Source organism: Elephantulus edwardii, unplaced genomic scaffold, assembly GCF_000299155.1.
Source record: "Elephantulus edwardii isolate Elephantulus edwardi_28Jun2011 unplaced genomic scaffold, EleEdw1.0 scaffold00238, whole genome shotgun sequence".
Lineage (NCBI taxonomy): Eukaryota > Metazoa > Chordata > Mammalia > Macroscelidea > Macroscelididae > Elephantulus > Elephantulus edwardii.
This window is the reverse complement of record NW_006399988.1, coordinates 2,192,388-2,205,424: the sequence shown is the minus strand read 5'-3', so window position 1 is coordinate 2,205,424 and position 13,037 is coordinate 2,192,388. Positions and strand designations below refer to the sequence as shown.

At 39.6% G+C, this 13,037-nt stretch overlaps 1 protein-coding gene across 1 annotated transcript in view; it reads right to left on the bottom strand.

Annotated features, from left to right (window-relative positions):
* LOC102876018 (fructose-1,6-bisphosphatase isozyme 2-like) overlaps nucleotides 1-13,037 on the bottom strand; it is a 177,069-nt gene that overhangs the window by 150,466 nt on the left and 13,566 nt on the right. Inside the window, exon 2 of the mRNA XM_006898872.1 lies at nucleotides 3,230-3,392. Within this exon, the coding sequence (XP_006898934.1) occupies nucleotides 3,230-3,392 (163 nt within the window). The remainder of the gene's footprint in view (nucleotides 1-3,229; nucleotides 3,393-13,037) is intronic.

Genomic DNA, 13,037 nt, shown 5'->3' with positions numbered 1-13,037 from the left:
AGATTCATCCTGGAGAGGGTTAAACCAGGCTACTCCTTGGAGTCAAGGATTCTGGGGCTTCATCTGACATACTTTGGACATGTTGTAAGGAGAGATAGGTCCTTGGAGAGGGACATCCTGCTTGGGAGGGTGGAGGGACAGCGCAGGAGGGGAAGACCCTCTATAAGGTGGATTGATTCAGTGACTGGGGTAATTGGGATGGATGTGTCAGGCAATGCAATTGGCACAGGATAGAGCAGGGTTTAGGGCTGTTCTACATAGGGTCGCTATGAGTAGCAAACGACTCGACGGCACATAACAACAACCAACTTTTTCAGTCAGGGATTGATCGAACGTGCAATCAAGATGCATTAATAATGATGGTTGACTGGAATGTAAAAGTTGGGAACAGAGAAGAAGGATCAGTAGTTGGAAAGCATGGACTTGGTGACAGAAGTGAAGCTGGAGATAGGATGATAGGATTTTGCACAATCAACCATTTATTCACTGCGAATATATTTTACAAGAAACATATACACATGGATTTCACCTGATGGTATGCATAAAAATCAGATAGATTACATCTGTAGAAAGAACCACTGGAGAAGCTAAATATTAGCTGTGAAAAGTAGGCCTGGTGCTGATTGTGGAACAGATCACTAACTACTCATATGCAAGTTTAAGCTGTATCTAAGGAAAGTGAAATCAAGCCCACAGGAACCAAAATATGACCTTGAGTCTATCCCACCTGAATTTCAGAACCATCTCAGGAACAGGTTTGAGGCCTTGAACACTAATGAACAAAGACCAGATGAGTTATGGGAAAATATCAAGAATATCATCCAAGAAGAGTGCAAAAAGTCATTGCAAAGATGGAGGAAGAAGAAAAGACCAAAATGTATGTCAGAAGAGACTCTGAATATTGCATTGGAGCGCAGAGAAGCCAAAGCAGAGAAAGAAATCGAGACATTAAGGAGCTAAACAGGACATTTCAAAAGGCTGCGTGACAAGACAAAGTAAAGTATTATAATGAAATGTGCCAAGAGCTGGAGTCAGAAAATCAAAGAGGCCGAACTTGTTCAGCATTTCTTAAGCTCAGGGAACTGAAGAGGAAATTCAAGCCTCAAGTTGCAATACTTAAGGATGCTTTGGGCAGAATATTCATTGATACTGCAAGTATTAAAAGAAGATGGAAAGAGTATACAGAATCATTATACCAAAAGGAATTGGCAGACACAGAAGACTTTAATGAAACAGCATATGAGCAAGAGCCTATGGTGATGAAGGAAGAAGTTCAGACTGCTTTGAAAAAATTGGCTAAGAGTAAGGCCCCAGGACAACTGCCCTAGATGTATTTACCAAACTGTGCCAAGAAATCTGGAGAACAACCACTTGGCCAACTGATTGGAAAAGATCTGTATTTGTTCCCATTCCAAAGAAAGGTGATCCCACAGAGTGTGGAAATTATCGAACAATATCATTAATATCACATGCAAGCCAGATTTTGCTGAAGATTATCCAAAAATGACTGGAACAGCACATCAATAGAGAACTACCAGAAGTACAGGCTGGGTTTAGACGGGGCCATGGTACTAGGATATATCATAGGGTCCCACAATTTTTTTGGTGGAGGGAGGAATGGATAAAGGAAATGGGAAAAGGTCTGATATGAAAAACAATGTATACACACTCTGTAAGTAAACCAGTACAAAATAAAAGTTTTATTTTTAATTAAAAACATAATTGATGGAACCAGGACCCTTTCCCACTACTAAGGCTGTAAAAAATTTATCGCCTTGTAAGTTTTTCTGGCTATAAGTCCTTCCTATGAAAGAGCTCACTGGTCCTTCCTTTGCATGCATCCCTATAAATGGTCCTGAACAAAACAATTCAGGGAGCCCAGCCAGTTTGTAATTTTAACTATCTGGAGTTACTGCTTGCATAGTAAAACTTTGTCTTCCTAAAAAGGTGCCTGTGGTGAGTTACTCCAAAGGTGTCTCTCCAGGATCTCATTTTCCTGCAATGGTAGTTACTGTGTGAATCTTTCATAGACTTCTTCTCTTTCAGTGACATTTCCCAGCATGATGTCTCTCTTCAATGAATGATTCCTTCTGAAAATATGCACCAAATGATGAAGTTTCACCATCCTTGCCTCTAAACAGCATTCTGCTTGCATTTCCTTCAGATTTGTTTGTTCATTTGGTACTCCATAAGATCCTCAGTACTCTTTTCCAACACTGCAATTGAAAAGCATTAATTCTTTTTCTGTCATACTTAATCCTTAGTTGAGAGGTTAGTCTTTTCATCTTCTATCAGTTGCAATGAGGAGAAAAGCCCCTTCCTTTCCTAAGGGAGACAGAGAAGGTACTTTGAGTCCTGCAAGTAAGGCTCTTATCTGTAAGGTCAGGGAAATGCTGCAAACTTGCAAGAATGTAAGTTTTTTTATCAAACTGTGCACAGACTGTCCCCTTATATGAAAGGTGGAGACATGACTGAAACCATGACCCTCTTCCCTCACAAGAACTGTAAAAAAGCTGACATTAGCTTCCCGCCTCTGGTATAAATCAACCAATGAGAAAAAGCCCTTATCTATTTCCCTTTATAAAGTCTAATCCAAAGCAGCTTGGAGCGTGTCAGCCATTTTGGGCACCTGTCCCTGCTTAGCTGGCTTATCAAATAAAAACCCTTCCTCTTAAACTAAGGAGTTTGGGTAATTCCTTTCTCTCCCCTGGGTCTCAATTTCCTGCAACAGCAAAAGACAGTCCTTCTATAGTACCTTCAGGTACTATGACAGGATGTTTAAGTCAGAAACTAGGTGTTAGTTTACTATTACTTTACTGATAGTGGTTAAAACTACCTCTTGGGCAAGAGGCTCTGGTGGAGATTTGAGAAGTAGTCGTGGGAAAGATTATATAAGTCTTTTCAAAAGCAAAAGGGGGGGGAGCACTCTTTTAACTGGACTCTGCAGATTTCATTCATCAAATGATGGCAGTACCTGATGTGCTAAGTGAAATCTATCAATCCATTAAGACATTTACTGTCTGGCTGTGAATTCTTTTCCCGCCTGATTAGACTGCATCGGAATCACAAGTAGAAAAGAATGTAACTCTTTGATTCCAGAAAACAGGTGTCCACAAATAGAGGAAACTGGGATACTAAAGAAAGCCAACAACCAAAGATGTTTTCTAACTCAATAGCACTAACTACTGGAGAAGTGTGGAACAGTGATCCTCTTCCATTGCTTGCTTACCCTCTTGTCTTTGGCAGTGATAATCGCCTCTTTGTTCTCTTCTGACACAAGGACACAGGTACTGTAGGAAGACTGGAGCATATTGATCAGTAGGGAATTGGATAATACGTCCAATTTCTTCACCTCATCTCCTGTCACGTTCACACTTCCTGCAATTCCATACCTAAGGAGAAAAGAGGCAAAGACATTATTACATAGAGATCTAACCCTGGGCACCAACACTCCAACAGTGATCGGGAACAAAGGTAAATAATGCTTCAGAGTTTAAGCACTGTCTGCTATTACGACAAAAACATAGCTGCTGGTTGACTGTACTGACTGTAGTGGTTGACTGTACAGTACTAGCTTACTGTTCTGAGTTGACAAAAATTCATATTGTCAATCAAAATAAAATTGCAGACTATGGAAATAAAACTCCCTGCTGCTTTCCCTGAGCTTGACATATGCTTTCCCCTAAAAAAGTTCCTTTATTTTTTACGTAGAGTTTTAACACATGAAATTAAGGCACCCACATTGAAGAACAAAAAAGATCAGCTAAACTAATGACTGCTTCATTTACATCATAGCCTCTCATCCATCTGTGAAATTAACAAAAAAAAATCCCTTGAAGGAATTTACTTTTGCCTACTTCCTGTGCCTGTCAATACCATGTCCTTGAGATTGACTGTGACCCATATCAAAGCTCACTCTTAACAAAGAAAACCTGCTGAAACTTCATATAAATTTTATGTAACTCTATAGATTGTGATCTGCTTTCTTTACTTTTCTATCTTTTTTTTTTCATTTTTACAAAGTGTGTCAAATAAAACTACCTTTTGCAACTGCAATTTCCCCTACAATACTTTTATGTTTTTGACATCTCCAAATAATAAATACACAGTATATGCAACTGTCACCATGACTACTCTCATTCTCACTTCTTTTACACTTGAGAGTTGTTTCCACACTTCCCTCATCCTCCCAGTCTGTTAATCAGAACTGAGACAGTCTAAGTCCTGCTTTAACATCTAGAGTAACGTGTTTATAATTAGGAGGAATTGTCCTGATCGCCTACATTTTTTTTATGTTTCTATTTTATTAACTGTTCAAAGGAATTGTGTCCATGAAAAATCTACACCTACATCAAGAAGCTGTTGTCTGAACAAAGCAAAGAAACATTGCATGGTTTAAAATCAAGAAAGATGTTTATCAGCACTGTAACCTTTTCCCATACCTGTTCAATCTGTATGGTTTTTTTAAATAATTTTCATGAACATTTACAGATATTTTGGATTTCCATTCATTCATTGTTGCCCTTTTCTCCTTGCCCAACCCTCCCCCCACAGCCCCAGTTCACTCTTCTCTTTGAAAAGTATAAGAAAAATTATTTCTTTGAGATACAATCCTCCTGCACCCTCCCCCCCACCGCCCCAAGTACACTCCACTATGCAACCTTAATTGTGGACTCTTGTGATAACCATAATATCCTACATTTTAAGCGAGACAACATCTGAAATCCACCCCCCCCAATATTTTAAATTGCCCAGGTATTTCAGAAAATTTCCTTCAATATCTCCACTATTCATGATTAGAATTTTTTTAAAAAATAATCTCTTTTAAGATAGAGCTATTTGCATCAATGTCATTTTTATTAAAACCAGAATTCAGAAGGATCCAGAGAATTGCCTTGCTTCCCAAGACTGGAAACCCCACAAATTTAAAAAGGCATTGCAACAAGTAAGAAAGCAATAGGAAACAAGTGTTTTTTAAATTGTTTTTAAAAAGACATTTATTCAGCATCATGATCAGACATTTAACAATCAACAGCACGGGTGCACAAAAAAATTACATTAAAACTTTTGTTTTCTGAATGCTTTACACTTTCCATAAACAGAAAGTAAAATAATCTGTTAAACAATTAGTCACAAATAACAATCCTTGAGGGGATTTTGCCGCTGCACATGAGTATTGTCTAAAACATGTCTTCTCTGTCACAACTAGGCCCTGCCACCACTATACATGGCTCAGTTCACAAATCTGCTTTAATCTATAGCTTCTCTGTCTCTTCTACAGCTCTTTTCTCCTGCTAAGCCTTGTTTCCTGGCAGTTATCAAAACCATCTGCCACTGCCATAGCTCTTGTTGCTGCTGCTTGAACCACTATAGTCACCATAGTTTCATGGTTTGGCAAAAATGACTGGAGCAACATCAGAAGAAACTGCCAGATGTGCAGGCTGGTTTTAGAAGAGGCCATGGTACTAGGGATATTATAGCTAAAGTTAGATGGATCTTGGCAGAAAGCAGAGAGAACCAGAGGAATGTCCAATTGTTCTTCATTGACTACGCAAAGGCTTTTGACTGTGTGGATCACAACAAACTTTGGTTACCTCTGAGAAGAATGGGAATTCCAGAACATTTGATTTTACTTATGCGAAACCTATACTTGGATCAAGAGGCAGAACAGAGCAAGGAAACACTGTATCGCTCAAAATCGGGAAGGGTGTCTGCCAGGGACAGACACCCTTCATCTGTCTCCATACCTTTTTTGTCTCCATACCCTTCAATCTGTATGAAGAACAAATCATCCAGGACACTGGGCTGTACAAGGAGGAATGTGGTATCAGAACTGGAGGAAAATTCATCAACAACCTGCATTATGCAGATGACACAACCCTGCTTGCTGAAACTGAAGAGGACCTGAAGCATTTGCTGCAGAAGGTCAAAGACTGCAGTTTTCAATATGGATTGAAGATTAACATCAAGAAAACAAAGATTCTCACTACTGGGCCAATAGGAAGCATCATTATGGATGGTGAAGAGATTGAGATTGTTAACAGTTTTAATTTACTTGGTTCCACAGTCAACATTCTTGGTACCAGCAGCCAGGAAATCAAGAGAAGAATTGTATTGGGAAAGCCAGCTGTCAGGGACCTCTTCAGAATACTGAAGAGCAATGACATCAGGCTGGAGACTAAGGTGTACCTGATCTGGGCCATAGTCATCACAATTGCATGCTATGCTTCAGAGAGTTGGACAGTGATTAGGAATGATATAAAGAGAATTGATGCCTTTGAGCTGTGGTGCTGGAGAAGAGTGCTGAATATACCATGGACTGCTAGGAGAACAAACAGGTTAGTTCTGGAGAGGGTAAAGATGGGCCTCTCCTTGGAGGTAAGGATTCTGAAGCTTCATCTGACATACTTTGGGCATGTTGCAAGGAGAGACCAGTCCTTGGAGAGGGACATCATGTTTGGGAGGGTGGAGGGACAGAGCAAGAGAGGAAGACCCTCAATGAGATGGATCGATTCAGTGATTTGGGTAATGGGAGTAGGTGTGTCTGAGATGGTGAGATTGGCATAAGATAGAGCAGGGTTTAGGGCTCTTGTACATAGGGTAACTATGAGTTGCACTTGATTCGACAGCACGTAACAACAGCAACAACAATTACCGTAATGGCCAGAGCTTCTGCCTCCAAAGTTTCCTCCTTCATGGGTCCAAAATTTGAAGTTTGTTGTAATTGCTAAAATCATTGTAGCTTCCCCCACTTCCAAAGTTGCTTTCATTACCAAATCCATTAAAACCATCCCCATGGCCTCCGTATCCTCCACCACCACAGCTGCCACCAAAGCCACCTTGTTCACTGAAGTTTTCTCCTTGTCCAAAGTTGTCATTCCCACCAAAACCACCTCCATGAACACCACCAGAGTTTCCTGAACCAATTTGACCGCTTCAGCTGGAAGAGACACTGGCCATCTCTTCCTCTGACAGGGCTTTCCTTACTTCACAGCTGTGGCCATTAACAATCTCGTGTTTCTGAACAATGACTTTATATACATAATTATGATCATCAAAAGTCACAAAAGCACAGCCCCTCTTTTTGCCACTGCCTTGGTCAGCCATGATTTTTCAGTCACTTCAATATTCCCCTACTGCTCAGAATAATTTCCTAAGTGATGTTCTTCAGTATCTTCTTTAATTGCACCAACAAAGATCTTTTTCACAGTTACTTGGAACACCTGCCCTTTGAGAATCTTCTCCTGAAACAGCCCTCTAAGTTCCACCACCATTCCATCCACTTTGTGAGGCCTTGCGTGCATGCTGCATCCACCTCTTCCACAGTTGCATATGTAACAAACCCAAAGCCTCTGGAGTCTTTGGTATTTGGATCTTTACTTACCATGCATGCAGTCTATGTGTGCTCCCTGTTGCTCCAAATGGGGGATTTTCACCCCAGACTTTCACCTGTCATTTCAAAGCTCAACCCTCTGATAAATAGTTTCCCCAGCTGTTTGGGCTCTTTAAGAGACTCTAACTCTGACATGGCAACAGTGGGAATAAACACTTTAGCTATGCCTCCTTGGCAACTTTCTTTGGCAGAAAGGCTTTAATAACATTTTAAAAGGGAGAAGTGTCCTATTAGTGTAGAAGGACAGTTTTGAGGAAAGCCTCCTTTTCAAGTTTAAATCCTTTACTCTTTATTCTGCAACCTACAGCTAAACAGCATAGGAATTTCTAACCTTATATCAAAGTGATCTTTGCAATGAATAAAAAGAAAAAAACCATTTAAAATCATAAGTGAATTCCCTTAGGTTTGCCCTGAATCACAAACTTTCTTTTTTCCCCATTACTTTTCCCTCTACATGAAATGTTGACTTATTTATTTATAATGTAAACAATTATTTACCTTATGTGCTTTTCCCCTTAAGACAGTTCAGATCAGGAAAGCCAGCATTCATCTAAGGCCAACAACACAAGATCTGGCACATACTTTAAAAGAGTAGCCTATGCACCTCAACGTGCTCCTTCTTGACAACCTTTACTCTCTTCTAAGCTTTCAAGGGTTGAGTGACTCTTTTGTGATCTTAAAGGGAGCAGCCATCTTCATCATGCTCCTGTGTGACCTTCTAGAGAGCAGTAAAGAACATATGGTGGAGGTGCCTCACCTCCACCTGGCCATTTTTAAAGTCACACGTATGTGTTTATGAGATTTGTTGAATCATGCATAAGTTTCAGAGTTAAGTTGAATACCATCCAGTTGGAAGTGACTCATAGCTGATCCTTTAGCAGATTTTCAGAGGAAGTAAATTGCATAGGAGGAGATGTCCCATCTTTTTCCTGTGGAGCAACTGGTGGATTCAAATCATGTGGCTTTGGGTTGGCAACACAATTCCTTACTACTAAGTCACTGGAACTCACCATGCATATGTTTGTCCATTTTAATAATCAGCACAAGTTCCCTACAAAACCCAGAAAGTATTTAACTTTAGCGGCTTGATTGGAAGAACAGTTGTGTGTGCATTTAATAATCTTAATCCCTCCCATATAAACCAATCCCATATGATCCCTGTTAGGGTCAGAATCAGGCAGAAGTGAGGAGAGGTGGGGTGGAGGGAGCATAAAGCAATGAGATAAAAGAAGCAGAAGCTCCTATCTGGTAAAATAGAAGAGTCCTCAGAACCAGGAAACTGAACATATTAAACATAGTGGCTGCCTCATTAGATGTGCAGTAATGACTGTCACCCCCTCTAAGCACCCTAGTGTTTTAGGCACATGCATTGTTTAGAACAATGGACCAGAACTTCACACCAAATTATTTAGGGACATGAGTGGCATCAAAAACAATGGATCAGGACCACCCACTAGATTAACTCCACTTGAAGAAAGGCTTTTTCCACTTTAGGTGCCTTGATACTAGCAGTCAGATTAGGAAACATATTGCACTGGGAAAGTCTGCAGATGGGGACCTCTTCAAATTACTGAGGTACAATGTTGTCAGTTTGCCTGATTTAGGCTATGATCTTTTCAATCACTTATAATGCATAATGCATCTAAGAGCTAGATACTGAATAAGGATAACAGAAGAATTTATCTCTTTGGGCTGTGATGTTGGAGAAAAGTACTGACTACTACATGGGCTGCCAGAAGAAAAAAAAAGAAGAAAAAAGATATCTTGGAGAAAGTGCAGCCAGAGTGCTCCTTGGATGCAAAGGTTATAAAGCTTTATCTCACATACTTTAGGCATGTTGCTAGGAAAGCTATTCCTTGGAGAGTGACATAATGCTTGGGAAGGTGAAGGGTCAATGAAAACAAGACCCATTCAGGTAAACTAACACTGTAACTGCATCAGTAAGTTCAAGAATGTCAGAGATTGTGAGAATGGCACAGGGTAGAACAGGGCTGCGATTGCTCTGGGTTGTACTCAACTTGAGGGCATCTAACAAATACATACATGGAGCATGTTGTTGTTGTTGTTATGTGCCGTTGACCCACCTCTGACCCATAGTGACACTGTGTACAGCAGCTCTGAAGCCTGTCCTTTCTTGAACCAATTTCACTGACTCCAACACACCTACTCTCATTGCCCTAGTTACTGTATCAATTCATCTCATCCACCGTCTTCCTCTCCTGCACTATTCCCCCACACTTTTGAGCATGATGTCCTTCTCCAAGGATTAGTCTCTCCTGGCCACGTACCCAAACTATGTTAGATGGAGTTTCAAAATCCTAGCCTCCGAAAGGAAACTTGGTTTCACTTTCTCCAAGATAAATCTATTTGTTTTCTTGGAGGTCCATGGTATATTCAAGACTCTTTTCCAGCACCAGAACTCAAAGACTTCAATTCTTTTTCTATTTTCCTTACTCATTATCCAGCTCTCTGATGCAAAGCAAATAATTGTGAAGACTATGGACTGGATCAGGAGCATTTTAATCTCTAGACTGACACTATTGCTTCTCGGTACTCTGGAAAGGGCTAAAATTATCCTTGTTTTCATCTTTATTTCTGTCTCCTTGTCTTTCCTTTTAACCACAAACTTTAACAAGGGTTTGGCTCACACTGGGATTAATTTCAGGTAGGACACAACTAGGGGATTTGTTCATGGCCACTCTTTCTGTTATATTCCATCTAGTTCAATTCTTGGTCAAGGCAAGGAAGACTGAACCAGCCTACTCGCTACACATAACAATCCCCTCCTTCCATGAATAAATATGATAATCTTTTTCTTTTAATGGATTAACTCTTTAAAGTCTCACTCTATGAATAAACATATCATTTCCTAATCTCCAGAGTCTTCATAAGAATCATTTCTGACTTTGTTTGACAAATCATGGGCTAGCCCTGCTTTGTTCCTGCATTTCTTTTGCAAAGTTATTTTCCCTAATAACCCACTTTCTCTGCTTGCATAGGAAGGCCCAGGCTCCTGTTTTGCTATTAACTTACCAGCATCAATCCACTTACCAACACCAGTCCACTAACCAGTACCAGCCCACTAACCAGCATCAGTCCACTAACCAGCACTAGTCCACTTACCAGCACCAGTTCACTTACCAACATCAGTCCATTGATCATTACCACTCCATTAACCAACACCAGTCCGTAACCAACACCAGTCCATTCATCAGGATGCGTCCATTGACCAGCATCAGTCTGTTAACCACTCTTAGCCCATTTGCCTTTGAGTTGATTCCTACTTCTGGCAACTCCATGTGTGTCAGAGTAAGGCTGCTTCATAGGGTTTTGTTATAACAGTAACATTGAAAGGGAGGTTTTTCTTTTCCCTGTTAGGAATATGGGAAGAGGCAGTCCTCCCCTGCTTCTTCAGAATTAACTTTAGATGACCTGTAATTTCAAATTCCTTTTCTGCTTCTTTGAAGAGTAAATCCTTGGCATTAACTAACATCTGGAAAACATCTCTATAAAGTGCAACTTCAAGTCATTCCTAGAAGGAGACTAGCATAACCTCAGGTGGCCTGAGGTTAATTCCAAACCTATCTCTAGTCATCCAACTTACAAAATCAGCAATGTTATCTTCAAATAAGAATTAAATTAAGATTTTTTTCACTCTACTATGAAAAGAAATAAGTGTTTTATAAGTTGCCATTCAGTTGATTCTTATTCATGGCAACTCCTTGTGTGAAGAATAGAAAAGAGCCACATGGGGTTTTCCAGCTGTGACATGACTTTCTGGAAGCAAAATAAAAGGCATCTTTTCTGAGGTGCCTTTCAGTGGCTTCCAGTCACTAAACTTTCAGTTAATAGTTGAATATTTAACTATTTACACTGCCAGCAATGCTCCTCAACTACATGACAGTTTAGATTTCTTTTGTTTTTCCTATTTCTTTGTATGCACCATAGTCTAGTTAAGTGCTTATGCTATAGAATAACTTGGTAGAGAGATAGTCTGGCTGGGAGTAGATTTTGGTTTTCAATTTTATTTTCACAACAGTTTTATATATTTGTTTAATTACAAAGTTCATATACATTGTTTTTCATATCAGATCATTCCCATTTCCTTTACACACACTTCCCTCCACCCATTTAAATTTGTGGCCCTATGATTAAGGTCCTTTTGCCTGGCTGCCAAACCTCACCCCTTTGCCCTTTGCTCTCCCCTCCCCTCTTCAATTCTCATACATGTTCTACAATAATGGTCTTATATAGTATTGATCTTTATAGGATCGAGTTAGTTAACTCAGCATAATGCTCTACAATCCCTCCCAAGTTAGGTAATAATTTACAAAATCATTCCTCCTGTGCGCTGTGTAGTATTCCATCACATGAATGTACCATAATTTTTCAATCCATTCAATTGTGGTTTGATATTTGGGCTGTTCCCATGTTTTTGCCATAGTTAATGGTGCTACTAGGAATACTGGTGCACAAGTCTCCATTTGTGCCTCAGTTCTCATTTTCTCAGGCTATAATCCAAGCAGTGGAATAGCTGGATCATGTGAAATTCCTATGCTCAGCTTTTTAAATAAACACCAAACTACTTTCTAGAGTGGTTGTATCATTTTACCATCTCACCAACAGTACATAAGAATTCCTATCTTGCCACATCCTCTCCAACATTTATTATTTGCTGCCTTGTTAAACTTTGCCACTGGTATGGGGGTGAGATGGTATCTCATTGTGGTTTTGATTTGCATCTTTCTTACTGCTAGTGATTTTGAGCATTTCTTCATCTGTCTCTTGGCCATCTGAATACCTTCCTCTGTGAAAAGTGTTTCCATGTCTTTAGCTCATTTCATAATTGTGTTGTCTGGTTTTTTTTTCCTGGTTGAAGGACTGTAGGATTCTAAAACTTTTGATATGCAACCCTTGTCTGAAATGATATTGTCAAAGGTTTCCCCCCAATCAATAGGTATTCTTTTCACTCTGTTGGAAAAAGTTTTTTAAGCTCACAGGGATTTAATCCTTAGAAGCTTCCATTCATCAATTTTATCTTCTTCAGATTGTGTATTTCTGGCTGTATTTTGCAGTCTCTTTATGCTATAGACTAGGCCATTTACGTTTGATCTCAGTGTTTCTCTGATAAATTTTATAGTTTTGGGCTTTATGCCAAAGTCCCTGATTCATCTGGAGTTGATTTTTGTGTACGATGTGAGATGTGGATCCTGTTACAGCTTTCTGCAGTTAACAGTCTACTTTTGCCAGCATCATTTGTTGAAGAGGTTGTGATTTTCCCATTTGATAGGTTTTATTTCATTGTCGAATATCAGTTGACCTTAGATAGCTAAGTCCAGTTCTGGATTTTCAATTCTGTTCCATTGGTCTATGTGCCTGTCACTGTACCAACACCATGCTGTTTTTGTTACTACCACTGTATAGTAGGTTTTGAGGTCAGGGAGTGCTATACTTCACAATTTTTTGTTTTTCAGAAGTGCTTAACATATTTGGGGTCTCTTGCTTATGCAAATACACTTGACAATTTTCCTTTTGGTCTCTTTGTTTTGTTTTTTTAATTTAATTTCTTTATTTTTCATTTCAGTGAACATCTACAGAGATTTTGGAATTCCATTCATTCATTGTTGCACCCCTCTCCCCGCCC